The sequence below is a fragment of the Nesoenas mayeri genome (assembly GCF_963082525.1).
Source record: "Nesoenas mayeri genome assembly, chromosome: 24".
In the NCBI taxonomy this organism is placed as follows: domain Eukaryota; kingdom Metazoa; phylum Chordata; class Aves; order Columbiformes; family Columbidae; genus Nesoenas; species Nesoenas mayeri.
The window spans coordinates 5103135-5116746 of record NC_137546.1 but is presented as its reverse complement, the minus strand read 5'-3'; the positions used below and the strand labels follow the sequence as shown (position 1 = coordinate 5116746).

Here is a 13612-nt window from a genome sequence, read left to right as displayed (position 1 = left end):
GCAGCCCGCGCGGCGCGGAGGGGGCCTCGAAGCACGGCGGCGGCACCATGCCGAAGTCCAAGCGGGACCGCAAGGGTGAGCGCTTGGATCCCGCGTCCCCCGTGCCCCGGCCCCTCCCCGCACTAACGCCGCCTCTCTGCCCCGCTCCCCGCAGTCTCCCTGACGCGGACGCCCAGGAAGGGGTTGGAGGCCAAGCAGGCGCTGATCGCGGAGGTAAGTGCGGCCCGGCGCGGCCCCGCGCGGTGCCCCCGGGTCCCCGCTCCCGGTAACCGGTTCCCCGCAGCTGCGGCGATGCGTGGACACATACAAGTACATCTTCGTGTTCTCCGTGGCCAACATGAGGAACAACAAGCTGAAGGACGTGCGGAATGCTTGGAAGCACAGCAGGTGGGGCGGGGGGATGGCGGCGGGGGGGTGGGACGGGCTGACAGCGCCGCCTCCTCATCATCCTCTTCCTCCTCATCATCCTCTTCCTCCTCATCATCCTCTCCCTCCTCTTCCTCCTCACGCCGCTCCAGGATCTTCTTCGGGAAGAACAAAGTGATGATGGTGGCGCTGGGACGGGAGCCGAGCAGCGAGTACAAGGAGAACCTGCACAAGGTGGGGGCTGGAGGGTTTCTGTGCATCCCCTGGTTGTGTCTTGGAGTGATGGTGAGAGGTGACAGAGCTTGTGTCACCTTTGTGCTGTGTTTTAATTGAGTCCACCCCGTCGCTGAATCATTTTGGTTGGAAAAGCCCCTCAAGATCATCAAGTCCAACCATAACCCACCCTTGAGAACCTCATGTCCGTCTGTCCAGCCCTCCAGGGATGGTGACTCCAGCACTGCCCTGGGCAGCCTGTTCCAATGCCCCACAGCCCTTTGGGGAAGAAATTGTTCCCACATCCAACCTCACCCTGCCCTGGCGCAACTTGAGGCCGTTTCCTCTGCTCCTGGCGCTTGTTCCTGGGGAGCAGAGCCCAACCCCCCTGGCTCCAAGCTCCTTTCAGGCAATTCAGAGATCAGAAGGTCTCCCCTCAGCTCCTGTTCTCCAGCTGAACCCCCAGGTCCCTCAGCCGCTCCATCACACTTGTGCTCCAGCCCCTCACCAGCTCTGTTCCCTTCTCTCCACTCGCTCCAGCACCTCAAGGCCTTTCTTAGCGTGAGGGGCCCAAAACTGCCCCCAGGATTCGAGGTTTGGCCTCCCCAGTGCCCGGTACAGGGGACAGTCACTGAGACAAGTCAGGATGCTGTGTCCAAGCAGGACAGAGGTGTCAGGACAGAGGTGTCAGCACAAATCCTGACACCAGAGCTCTGGTTTAGAGATTTTGTAGTTGTACAGGATTAAGCCTGAGATGAGTCCCTGGGCGCTGCCCAAGCCCCACAGCCTGCTCCTGTCTTTCAGGTCAGCAAACACCTGAGGGGTGAGGTCGGCCTCCTCTTCACAAACCGCACCAAAGATGAGGTGGACGAGTAAGTACCCGTGTGGCTTTGAAACGCTGAGCTGCCTTTTTTCCACTCAAATACTCGCCTTGCTGATGCTTCTCTTAAAACAGCAATGACCTCATGAGACTTTCCCGCTCTCCCTGCCACCCCTGCAGCACTGGGGCAGGAATCACAGCCGTGATCACCGTCTTGCCCCACGGGATGTTCTTCCCGCACCTAAACCTCTCGTTCCCCCTCCCAGGTGGTTCTCTAAATTCAAAGAGGTGGATTTTGCCCGTGCGGGGAACAAGGCGACGTACACGGTGAGCCTGGACACGGGGCCCTTGGAGCAGTTCCCGCACTCCATGGAGCCGCAGTTACGGCAGCTGGGATTGCCGACGGCCTTAAAGAAAGGTACGTGGGGCGGCCGCGGAGGGCGAGCTGCAGTTTTTGTCTTTTGAGGAGAACGTTAAATAACTGAGAGTGCCTTAGCTCTGCACCCCATATCCTGGCGGGTGAATCCAGCCTTTGGGAACCTGCTCCAAGAGCTTTTGTCCCCGCAGGAGTGGTGACGTTACTGTCAGATTATGAAGTCTGCAAAGAAGGGGACGTTCTCACCCCCGAACAAGCCCGCGTCCTGGTGAGTAACAACGTAATGCGGAGTCTCCATGAGCCCCCATTTCCCCCCATACAGAATAATTAACTGTTCAGCTTCATTTTGTTAGAGGGTGCCAGTTCTTGGTTCAAGGTGACCAGCACTTGAAGTAAACACCCTTTTGTATTCCTAATGTGGGTGAGAAAACTCTGCAGGAGTTACTTTGGCTCCTGCTGTGCTGCAGTTTCCATCTGGAAGCAATATTTCTATTTAATATTTATTATTTAAGTGTTCTTGTTAGACTGGCCACAGAGAGAAGAGAGCGGGAATGACAGATTTGTGTCCTTTCCTAGAAACTCTTTGGCTACGAGATGGCGGAGTTTAAAGTCACCATCAAATTTCTGTGGAATTCTGAGACCGGAGACTTCCAGAAGCTCGTGGGAGACACAGCAGAGGAGGAGGAGGAGGAAGAGGAGGATGAAGATGCTGATGACAGCAACGAGGACTAGCAGCAGTCCTTGTGCTTGGACACTAGACAGTTCTCTCTTTTAGAGAGAAAAAGAGGAGGGTGTTTCCCTTCCGTGTTTGCACCCACAGGACAAAGACGATCAGCTCAAAGATGTTCTTCATAAAAGATGACCTAATTATGCTACTTTTTTAATATAAATCTATATATAAAACTTCAGGTGGTTGTCAGTGCTGCCTGTTACTGTTTGAGTACCCCCGTATCTGAGGAGATGTCACCTCAAACACGAAAATTGGGCAGCAAGCGTGTAAATGTAACAAAACTTGGATGCGGCACGCCTGGCGCTGGGGAGGATGCTGAGGGTTTGTTCTTACTGTCCCATGAAAGCTTCAGAAAAAACTATTTAACTCAAAGTCAGTGAGCGCTCGTAAGAAAATGCCAGCCAGGCTGTAGAGACAATTAAGAGATGGGGTGTGCGTTAGAAAAGAAGTTTTATTTATTAAATTAATTATCTAGTATCTCATTAAATCAGAACTGGGGCCCCTCTGCCAATTCTGTGTCAGTTTTCCCCCATCAACTGCATTTTTAAATCATAGTGTGTGCTGCATCCAGCCGAAGGTCCGCGAGGGGAGGAAGAATAAGGCACGGCCTAACGTGCTGACAGCCATTAGTGCATCCTAAAAACTTCATTAATACAGGCAAAAATCACGTCAAGCGAAGGGCAGGGGGGTAAGTATCTCTCCTGTGCTTACGGAGACTCGCACTCGATTTTCCACCCTCTCCACACCTGCTTTCATGTCCTGCCCTGGTCTCTAGCGGAAATAGTTGGGGCAGTCGTGCGCGGTCATGTTCCAGGCGCTATCGAACGCCTCCACGACCGCCGGGAGCAGGGGACCTTCCTCGCTGTAGTCCAGGTTCTGCTCCAGCTGCTCCAGGTTGGACATCCCCACGATCACCGTGTCTCCAAGAGAACCCTGGAAAGCAGCGAGAGGAGTCGCTGAGCCCAAAATAAACCTCGTTCAGCTCCCAAGCCGCTGCAGGCCAAAATTTAAATGTTTCTTTCCAGTAAAATTCAGACAACCGACACCGTGAAGTTCTATTCACAAGGCCAGAACGTCTCCAAGTCACACCAGTGCCTCAAAAGATGCCAAATCCCACCTTACGAGGGGCTACAGGAACATTTTGGGGAGGTGGGGAATATAAACATAAATTTCCTAATTTGATGAAAAGCAAAATCACCCCCTCACAGGGAAGCTGGCTGGGTGGGCCCAGTAACTGCCCTTTAAAATCTTCCACTTTTTCCAATTCCATGACTACAGGAAAGGCAGAGTCTGGTCAGCAACGCTCACTTTGGAAGGCCACAAACCCAGGGAATATCTGGATTAAAATATAATCGTTGTTTGTGTGCAGACGTTTCCCTATTCGTGTGCAGCCGCGTCAAGCTCTCACCTGCAGTTTGGAGTGGTGGTACATCCAGCGCAAGGCTGCGGAGGTCAGGCTCGGCGCGTTGGAGCCGTAAGCGTCTTTCAAAGCTCTTTCTATTAGGGCAATTCCTTCAAAATTGTGCTTTTTCCAGTACCTGCAAGAAAATAAATCACTCTTATTGCCCTTGGGACCTCTAGCAAATCATACATCTGTATTCCAAGCAAGTACAAAAGGCTTTCAGGAAGCCTCATAAAATCCTTTGTAGCCTCCAAGGTCTTCTGTGAGCAAAGAAGAAGCTGAGCCTAAAAACAGCCCAGCAAAGCTCGGTCACAAGCCACGGTGCCAACCACATGCACAGAGCTCTGGACAATTCTGCTTCCTCTCAGCTGATTATTAGCGTAGTTTTTTATGTAGCCACTCCTGCCGCATCTCCCTGCTCATCAATCAGCTCAAAACTTACCTGTCCCTGTAGACTTGAGCCCAGTCATTCCCAAAAAACCGTCCAGTGGGCTGGCGTGTGTCTTTGTCCTCGTACTTGTACTTGCCGGTCAGCAATCCCCCTGCAAAGGGTCAGCAGCCCCTTTAGGGATGAGCTGGATTCTCTGCAGTCCCCGTTTCACGTGGTTTTGTCTCAAAGTCTCGCCCTGTCCCTCCCCGTTACCTGCCAGCGGATTGTAGGCATAGAACCGCATCCCGAAGTATCGCAGGCAAGGGAACAGCTCGACTTCCACCTGGCGAGTGGTTGCGTTGTACATTCCCTGCACAGAGGAGGGGGACAAAGAACTTCAAACGCTGGCTCAGGAGCACCTGGAACAGCCACCCCACCCTAACCTGTCAAAACTTATCCAGAAGAGCAGTGCCAGGTCACACAAGGTTATTATCTGCTTAGGAACAGACTTTCACTAAAGGATTGCAAATACACGAAAACTCTTCAGTTCCACATCAAGGGAGTCACTGACTCAAGTAAAAAAACCACGTGCCCGGATTTTTGCGGGAAGCAATCTCAGCTTTCTAATCACGTGAAAGAACTTCCCAGACAACTGCAGCAGCTTCTTTGTCTGTGTTACATCTGACATATCAGGGGCTTGTCCAAGATCTGGGGCTCCCACACCCTTCCCCATGGTGACTGATCATTGCTGTGAGGACACAGACAACCACCCGCATGCTGCTCTGATCTAAAGCCCCATATTCCTCTGGTTTGGTTCATCTTAACCTCCACAAAAGAGCTGCCAGACCACAGCAAGTGCCCCTCCCTCACCTGGTACACAGTTGGCATCACCCAGTTGTTGTATTTGCAGATGGTGCAGATTTCTGCCACCTCCCACGCCGCGTAGTTTGACAGACCGAGCTCTTTAAACTTTCCCTGCAGAGGAATAAAAGTGTATTCGGTTCCAGTTTTAAAAGTGAGTTTTTATCTAGATGGTGTGAAAGGACAGTTGCCCAACTTTAGTTGAGTTCTCTGCTCATCGCTGTCTGCTGCTTTTAGATGGCTATGAATTATAAGACCTGACAAAAATACTTTCCCTGTTTTATGTTCAAATTAAATGGCACGATTAGATTAATGCCATTCAAGAATTCTTCACCCATTACCAGCATGAATTTTAACCTAGTCAGTTAACAAACCTGAAAGCAAAGGTCAGATATTCTCAGAGCTTTTGAGAACAAAGGGTACCACGTGAACACGCAACAGCGGTAGCTGTTCGTCTTTGCCCTAGTCACCTATGTCCCTTCCTCCTAGTGCTGCGCAAGCCTGACGCTGCAGAAAAGCACCAGGAGCAGCCCTGGTTTGAAAAAGTGGTGAGAGGGAGGGAGGGAGAGACACAAGAGGTGGTCCAGACTTGGACTGCCCACTTTACTTCTTTGTGCAGCTCATTGCAGGCACGCAGTGTCTCCTCCACTGGGGTCCCGTGGTCAGGAAGGTGGAGATAGAAGAGTTCCACGCTCGTCCTCTTCAGCCTCTCCAGGGACGTTTCCAGCTGCGATCGCACGCTCTCGGGCTTCAGTGTCTTCCCATCCAAGGGGTTGGCCTTGGTGGCGATTTCCACTGGCAGAGAGAAAGAAAGAATGAGCAGAGGTGTTTCCACCTTCAGAAAGGGAGTGGTGACAAGAGGCATAATGCAAATATTGCTTGAGGTGTTTCAGGGAAAGGCCCTTTTCTTGTGAATCATGTCAGCCTGGCAGGAGAGGCCCTTCTCAGGGATGGGGTCAGCCTGCCAGGGAATCACAGAACCGTTTGGGTTGGAAAAGACCCGCAAGATCATCCAGTCCAACTGTTCCCCAGCCCTGTCCCTGCCCCATGTCCTGAGAACCTCATGTCCGTCTGTCCAGCCCTCCAGGGATGGTGACTCCAGCACTGCCCTGGGCAGCCTGTTCCAATGCCCTACAGCCCTTTGGGGAAGAAATTGTTCCCACATCCAACCTCAACCTCCCCTGGCGCAACTTGAGGCCGTTTCCTCTGCTCCTGGCGCTTGTTTCTGGGGAGCAGAGCCCGACCCCCCTGGCTCCAAGCTCCTTTCAGGCAGGTCAGAGATCAGAAGGTCTCCCCTCAGCTCCTGTTCTCCAGCTGAACCCCCAGGTCCCTCAGCCGCTCCACCACACTTGTGCTCCAGCCCCTCACCAGGGAAGCCCCTTCTCCTCAGGGATGACCCTTCTCCTCAGGGAACGGTCCCTTCTCCTCAGGGATGATCCTTCTCCTCAGAGATGTCCCTTCTCCTCAGGGAACGGTCCCCTCTCCTCAGGGAACGGTCCCCTCTCCTCAGGGATGTCCCTTCTCCTCAGGGAACGGTCCCTTCTCCTCAGGGAACGGTCCCTTCTCCTCAGGAATGTCCCCTCTCCTCAGGGATGTCCCTTCTCCTCAGGGAACGGTCCCTTCTCCTCAGGGATGTCCCCTCTCCTCAGGGAACGGTCCCTTCTCCTCACAAACCGCCCCATCTCCACAGCGAGCGACCGTACCGGGCTCGGCGCCGCCCGCCAGCAGCGAGCCCAGGATCTTCTCGGAGTCTCCTCCCCCGTAAAAATGCGCGGTGTCGATGAGCCGGTACCCGCGGCGCAGGAAGGCGCGGAGCATCTCTGCGCTGGCCTCGGGCCCGGCCCGCCGGCCCATCTCCATCGCGCCCAGCACCACCCCGGGCCGCACTCGCCCTCCCGTCGCCGCCATCGCCACCGCGGACACTGCGCATGAGCGCGCCCTTCGCGCACCGCCGGGAGCGCGCCTGCCCCGCCCAGCGCTCCCGCCGCGCATGCGCCGAGCGCGGCCCCGCCCCGAGTCCCCGCCGGTACCGGCTGCCCCGAGCCCGGCGGGGTTGGCACAGCAGTCCCAGCGAGTTTCCTAAAAATCACCATCGGAAATAACAAACCAACCAACCAACCAGCGAGCTTGTGAAAAGGCGGGTAAAATACACATAAATACCGGTAGTTTTCAGCCGAAAGCAGCAGATTTGGGGGAAAAAACAAGCGCAGGCACTTCCCGAAAAAGCGGCGGGTTTGGAAGGAAAACAGCGAGTTTCTGAAAAAGCGGCGGGTTTGTAAAGGAAACGCGGTTCTGAGGAACCGGTGGATTTGGGGGAAAAAAACCCACAAAAACAACGCCGAACAACAACAAGAAAGTTCCAAAAAAGCGGAGTTTCCAAAGAAAAATAAAGCAGGTAAAAATAAAACAGGTAAGTCCCTGTTTGCGACAACACACCGCTCGGGTTTTAGTTTTAATTATAGACCAAATCCCGCCGGACTTGTGGCCGTCCCAGGCCATCCCACCGCCCGCAAAATTAAGGGTGATAAAGGTGAATTAGCCAATAATAAGATTTTTGCAATGTGCTCCAGAGAAGCCACGAGCCTGTTCCTAATATATCTATATTTTCCCCCGTGTTATTGCATTTTTGCCCAGCGTTATCCCAACGGTTTGGCTGCCGGACGCGGATTCACGGCCCCATTTAATGGGCGCTCGGCGCTGGGGGGGTGTCCCCCCTGGGAATGTCTCCGGGTGTCCCAATGGGTCCCGCTGGATCATGGACGTGTTCAACGAGTGCGCCCAGGACGGCCGGGACGTCGCCAGCGTCATCCTGGGCTTGGTTTCCATCCTCTGCTTCGCCGCCGCGTCTTTTCCGTAAGTATCGCTCCCAAAACCCTTCCCTTGCGACAACCCCCCGCTCTGAAAATATCAACTTTCAAGCACAATCTGTGTGAATTATCTAATCTACCAGGCTTGGAAAATCTGGGTTTAACAGATGGAGCAGGCGGTACAGCCTCAAAGCCTTGTTTGTTATTATATTGTTATTATTCTAATTGGCAGCTGTAATACCACACGTAAGCCAACTGCAATGCAGTCGTTGCAAGTTGTACGTGCAGCAAAAACATTTCCAGGAGCCCTGGGCTTGTTGGAACGCCGGGATAACCGTGGCGGAGGGGGACGGGAGGGGTTGTGTTCCATCTCGGTGCATTGTCAGGTTATTTCGTAACCGGAGAGGCTGTTTCTGCAGCCGGTGCTTCTGTCTGCGCACGAGGGACAGATCACAAGGGCTCGAGCACCTGATGGGTGACAGGACATCTCATGCGGGCCAATTTGCAGGGGAAATCTTTGCTTTTCCTCCCCCCGGGTGCTTTGGGCTGATGACAATTGTAAAAAAATAACCCAAGTGAGAGCAAGAGGGGGACATGAGGATGGATCCCAGGTAGCGCTGGACCAGCTGGGGGTAACGGTTTGTGTCTCTGTGACTTTTTCTCTGCAGGCAGTTTTACCAAGCCTGCAAAACCGGCATCATGGACCGGGCTCTCTCCATATATTTCTTGCTGGGGTGGCTGGGTGGAGACCTCCTGAATCTCATCGGTTCCTTCCTGGCCGATCAGCTGCCACTGCAGGTACTGAATCAGCTCTCAAACATCCCGAGCTCTGGGGAGGAGGGATGGGATGGGATATGGATGGGGTGGATGGGATAGGGATGGGATGGGATGGGAGCTGCTTAATTCAGCACCAGGAACCCAAACAGCCCCGGGATGCAATGCTGTACCCCGGGATGCGATTCCGGCTTATCCCCGATACCAGAAGCCTTTCTGCAGGTTGGACCACCCTATCCTTCTCCCCGCAGGTTTACACAGCTGTTTACTACGTGCTGGCAGACCTGGTGATGCTGTCTCTCTACTGCTACTACAAAGTGAAGAACCGAGGCGGAGGGTGTGAGTTGGGGGTCCGGGCGCTCCCCTTGGTCTGTTTTTCGGGCTGGTTTGTCCTGGGCTGCGGAGCTGGGAGGAAAAGTGATCCCCGGGGAGATGGATGGGGCAGAGCCGCTTTGCAGAGGCATCGATGCATTAGAGGCCTCGTGTTGTTTGCTGCTGGTTTTGTTTCTTGGATAACCTGAGTACTCGCAACAGCCACAGCCAGGAAATAGTGACCAGCTGTGCCTGGGGCTTCTGCAAACTGCCCTACACAGAGTCTGGGGTGAAAATAAACCCCCAGAGTTGCGTTAAGTGCAGAAAGAAATTACTTACCTGCAGTTATGTGTTGGAGCTGGAAACCACAGCCAGATCTCTTGACTCAGGCCAGTGTTTAAGGGAAGGGATGAAGTCTTCCAGCTGTTTTCAGGTCAGTACTCCTCTTGTAGCCCTGATGTGATGGAGAAGTTCCTCCCTGTTGAAATGGAGTATAAAGGGACGGTGATCAGGCCTCTGCTGTTCTTGCAAGGCTTCAAAAGCAAGAGAAAACCCACTTTTTAGCATAGCAGCTTTCTGTGAACTACAAACAAGCATCCCATGGCACCCTGAAAACCACTTAACTTATAAAGCCATTTGAATTTATTAAACCAACCCATGGTGATCTATCCATGGGGATAGATCACCCATCAACTATATACTTCTATTAATGCTGGAGAGCTTGTTTACAGAACATAATACAAGTCTTGCTGTCGGAGCAGGGATTTGAACGTGCACTGTTGCGAGTCAAAATGATTAAAAGCTTCCAGACAAAGGGGATGATTTTTTAAGAGCCCCAAAGCCAAAGAAACTCGAGCACTCTCAGTCTGCAGAGATAGGAGCAGCTTCCTCCCCGATAACTTACAAATTGCCCATATCGCTGCGAGATAACACACCCGCAGCAGCTATTGCCCGAGTTTGGTGGTGCTGGCTGTGCCGCTGCAGAGATAAGAGAGCTGGAAGGTCTCTTTACCCAGGGATGGTGCTGGAACCCAAGGGGGATGATGGAGGAGCCTCCCTCACCAGCCTCGTGTGATTCCCCACAGTCACGGCCCCGATCAACGCGATCTTCGTCTGCCTTACGCTGGGGATGGTGTCGACTGTCTCCTTCCTGGGCAGAGATACTGCTGTGCCGCAGGACTCGCTGATGTTTAAAGGGAGATCTCTGCTGTCTGCTCGTGGGGATGAGCCTGGCTCGAAGGTGAGCTGGTTCCTAAAGCTGGGTGTTGGGGGGGAGAGAAGATCATAGAATGATTTTGGTTGGAAAAGCCCCTTAAGATCATCAAGTCCAACCGTTCCCCACCCCTGTCCCTGCCCCATGTCCTGAGAACCTCATGTCCGTCTGTCCAACCCTCCAGGGATGGTGACTCCAGCACTGCCCTGGGCAGCCTGTTCCAATGCCCCACAGCCCTTTGAGGAAGAAATTGTTCCCACATCCAACCTCAACCTCCCCTGGTGCACCTTGAGGCCAGGGTGATCCCGCTCAGTGCTCAGCAGGGCAAGGGGTGGGTGGAGAAAGCAAAATCTGAGCTTGGACCCACCATGCAGGTGGTAAATGCATCTCTGAAAACACGGGGGCCGTGGTGTCCCCCTTGCCTTGCAGCCTTTCACCAGAAGCGAGATCATTGGCTTCACCATCGGCTCCATCTCCTCCGTGCTGTACCTGTGCTCCCGAGTCCCCCAGATCTACACTAATGTAAGTGTGTGAGCCGGGGGGACGGCAGCCGAGTGCTGGGGACCCTCTGGGCTCCTGAGATTTCAGATCAAAGAGGGCGCTGGGATCATCTTTCTCCTCTGCACAGAGGTCCCAGGTCTCTGCTCATTTCGTAAGGGGACTGTTTTTCTGTATTTCTGCTCCAAAACCTGATTCATTTTTCTCCCTTCCCTTTAACATACCAATATTTTGAGGGTGAGACTTTCATTTTGACTTCATTTACAAGCAAAACGGGAACTAAAAGACCCTTGGCACTGAGTCACCACCTTTTTTCTTCTCTTTTTTTGCGGGCCGGGTGATTAATACTAGTGAGATTTCAGAGAGCTTCACCCAAGCTCCTTTTCTCTGTTTTTCTAGTACAAGAGGAAATCCACCGCCGGCGTCTCCTACTCCCTCTTTGCTCTGGTGATGCTGGGGAACTCGCTCTACGGGCTCAGCGTCCTCCTCAAGAACCCCGAGCCGGGCCAAGGCGAAGGCGACTACGTCCTGCACCACCTGCCCTGGCTGGTTGGCAGCCTGGGCGTCCTCTCCCTCGATGTGGTCGTATCCTTTCCTGTCCCGCCGGCAAAGCTTTGCAGGGAGCGATCCCGTCTCGGGGCAGGCAGGAGCAGATGGGTTGATGCTACTCAGTAGTTGTTTCTGAGCTGCTCACCATCTGAGTAATTTACGCTGTTGCAACAGCTTCAAACCCTTGTTTGCGTTAAGCTTCTTGTCCTGTTTCTCCCTCTCCTGCCTTTTTTTGGGTGGTGAGACCCAACGTGTCGCATAAATCCACTTTTTCTTGCGTGAAGAGCCTTAATACGTTCTCAGATCTCCTTCCAGTTCCTTGCTTATCGGGGAGGAAGACCCGGTACCCGCGAAGAGAGGGATGCTCTGCTCGGTGAGCAGGGGGACAACCTGGAGAGCTGACCAAGGGACCTTCCCCGGAGTGAGAACAGGACGATTCAGAGGAGAAAACTGGTCCTAAAGGCGGACAAACCAGCGCTTCCATCCTGCTGGCTCTTGGGAGGACTTGAGCCCGCGAGTGACACATTGTGTTGCTGAGCCCAGCCAGGTGCCAGAGGATGCTGCTGAGAGACCTCGTGCCTCTTTGGTACCAATGATGCTAATGGGATAAACAGGGAATTATTCGATACCTCAAAAGGTCGCTCTGTGCTGCTCTTACACCCCACGGCTGAGCCTGGTCGCTTCCGTCTCTCAAGGGTGACCTGGAGCTTTCCTGGTACCAGCAAATTGGGATGAGCCTGAGGGGACAGAGGTGACCGATGTGCCACCAACACAAGCACCACGTACCTCTGTGGGCCTGTCCTCTCCACCGCCGAGCTTTCTCTGCTGACTGCAACCGGCTCAGAAGGAATGAGCAGCGTAACCAAAGTGTTTGGGTCCACACGTACCCATTTTAATTAGCACAGCTCACACGTCTATAAAACAAGTCCTTGCCCCACGTGCCTCCCTTGGTTTTATTTGCCAGTTCTGGCAGCTCCTGCCTCTTTCTTAACGCATCTTATCATCTCTATTTCTGCGAGTTCTCTTTTTGTGCCTTGCCCACGTTTTAACTGCAGGGATATCTTGGGGACGTTGCTCCATCTCTTTCTGTTGAGCTGCGGAGGCAGTTAGCCAGGCAGGAGATGTTTTCTGGTCCTGCCCTCCCTTGTTGATGAATTTATCCCCAACTTGATGAATTTATCCCCAACACTGATGAATTTATCCCCCCTTGGAGCCCCACACCAGCATGGTGGCTCCCACCCTTCTACTGCACTGCCCAGGCTCCCTGGGCAAGGAAAATCAACCAGAAGGAAAATCTAAAACAAGTTGTCCTAAAAACAATAACTTTCCTTTTCCTGCAGTTGCTATTAGCTCTTTTTGCTTCCCTTTTCCCCATCTCCAGCTGCTTCCCCGCTGTCGGCCTTTGGCTTTAGCTGTATCATCATTAATTTATGATTCTTCAGCCAGTCTCGTGACGTTTGTCCTTCCCGAGGAAGTCAAACCACAGCCCTGCAGTGACACAGCTCAGCCCGCTCGGAGGCGAAATGGGGCTCAGAATACCTGACACCCATCAAACTGCAGCAGCGGGTTAATTGATACATGGGCTGTGCCTGCATGGGGAGCTGATCCATTTGTTTCTAGAAATAGAAAGAACACTTTCCAGGCTCTTTGAGCCCATTGAACAAAGGAGGTGGGTTTTTCACTCCATTAATTCACAATCCTTCCCCTCCAGGCTCGCAGGCAATGGGGCTCCAAGCCCCAAACCAGTCCTGGATTTCCTCTGCTGTCTTTCCCCAGGCATCAGAGTAGAACAATTCCTATATGGTACTAAAAACAATTCCTATATAGTACTAAAAACCATGAGCACATTCCTAACAAGACAAAAAGCACAGCTCCCTTAGACCTCAATACCTGTTTATTACAGATAAAGACTCCAGGGCTTGGTTTTATTAAAGGAGTGTATTTTAAGCTCAGTTCAGCCCTGAAGCGCTGGGGAAGGCACAGCTGGTTTACAGAGCTGGATTTACTAAGCTGAGCCACGCAGGGGGATAGGACGGGATCTGGCCTGCCTGCCTTGCGGAAATGAAGAGCCTCATCTGCCATTCACAACATGAAATAGTTCCCACGTACCAGCTAACCAAGGGCTTTCCTTGAAGCTAGACAAAAAAGCTCTAACATAAGGAGGTAAAGAAATACATATATAGTACCCAAACTGTCAGTTTAGTATCAAAACCATCAGGTTACACCACTTTGGGAAGAGAAAGAGGAATAAAAACTGCTGCATTGACCCTGCAGCTCACACCTGGACGACTGTGGAATTGCACACGAGCAACTGGGGTGTC

General features: G+C 52.9%; 3 protein-coding genes across 4 annotated transcripts; 2 read left to right on the top strand and 1 right to left on the bottom strand.

Annotated features, from left to right (window-relative positions):
• Positions 1 to 4: 4 nt before the first annotated feature.
• Positions 5 to 2920, top strand: MRTO4 (MRT4 homolog, ribosome maturation factor). The gene is made up of 8 exons (XM_080358913.1): positions 5 to 75; positions 155 to 213; positions 284 to 387; positions 519 to 600; positions 1384 to 1451; positions 1666 to 1817; positions 1967 to 2043; positions 2352 to 2920. Exons 1-8 carry the CDS (start codon positions 48 to 50, stop codon positions 2505 to 2507), a joined length of 726 nt encoding a protein of 241 aa, XP_080215039.1. The 5' UTR covers positions 5 to 47; the 3' UTR covers positions 2508 to 2920.
• Positions 2921 to 2927: 7 nt separating this feature from the next.
• LOC308049334 (aflatoxin B1 aldehyde reductase member 2-like) lies at positions 2928 to 7046 on the bottom strand (the record flags this gene model as incomplete). The annotated part of the gene is made up of 7 exons (XM_080358912.1): positions 2928 to 3438; positions 3914 to 4043; positions 4350 to 4449; positions 4551 to 4647; positions 5148 to 5252; positions 5746 to 5933; positions 6842 to 7046. 7 exons carry the CDS (start codon positions 7044 to 7046, stop codon positions 3277 to 3279), a joined length of 987 nt encoding a protein of 328 aa, XP_080215038.1. The 3' UTR covers positions 2928 to 3276.
• Positions 7047 to 7173: 127 nt separating this feature from the next.
• SLC66A1 (solute carrier family 66 member 1) lies at positions 7174 to 12201 on the top strand. 2 transcript variants are annotated; one of them, XM_080358865.1, is made up of 8 exons: positions 7174 to 7533; positions 7773 to 7991; positions 8614 to 8743; positions 8971 to 9058; positions 10117 to 10271; positions 10674 to 10766; positions 11142 to 11327; positions 11595 to 12201. In XM_080358865.1, exons 2-8 carry the CDS (start codon positions 7822 to 7824, stop codon positions 11691 to 11693), a joined length of 921 nt encoding a protein of 306 aa, XP_080214991.1. In that variant the 5' UTR covers positions 7174 to 7533; positions 7773 to 7821; the 3' UTR covers positions 11694 to 12201. The 2 variants fall into 2 exon arrangements, with proteins under 2 accessions (XP_080214991.1, XP_080214992.1); XM_080358866.1 differs by having other exon boundaries at positions 7174 to 7548.
• Positions 12202 to 13612: the final 1411 nt, after the last annotated feature.

What these genes read in the sequence shown, in the direction of transcription:
- MRTO4 (XM_080358913.1), top strand. Translation starts at nt 48, where the DNA reads ATGCCGAAGTCCAAGCGGGACCGCAAGG. An exon ending in AGCAGGCGCTGATCGCGGAG is followed by an intron (nt 214 to 283) that starts GTAAGTGCGGCC and finishes GGTTCCCCGCAG; the next exon opens with CTGCGGCGATGCGTGGACAC. An exon ending in AATGCTTGGAAGCACAGCAG is followed by an intron (nt 388 to 518) that starts GTGGGGCGGGGG and finishes ACGCCGCTCCAG; the next exon opens with GATCTTCTTCGGGAAGAACA.
- SLC66A1 (XM_080358865.1), top strand. Translation starts at nt 7,822, where the DNA reads ATGGGCGCTCGGCGCTGGGGGGGTGTCCCCCCTGGGAATGTCTCCGGG. An exon ending in CCGATCAGCTGCCACTGCAG is followed by an intron (nt 8,744 to 8,970) that starts GTACTGAATCAG and finishes TTCTCCCCGCAG; the next exon opens with GTTTACACAGCTGTTTACTA. An exon ending in TCCCCCAGATCTACACTAAT is followed by an intron (nt 10,767 to 11,141) that starts GTAAGTGTGTGA and finishes CTGTTTTTCTAG; the next exon opens with TACAAGAGGAAATCCACCGC.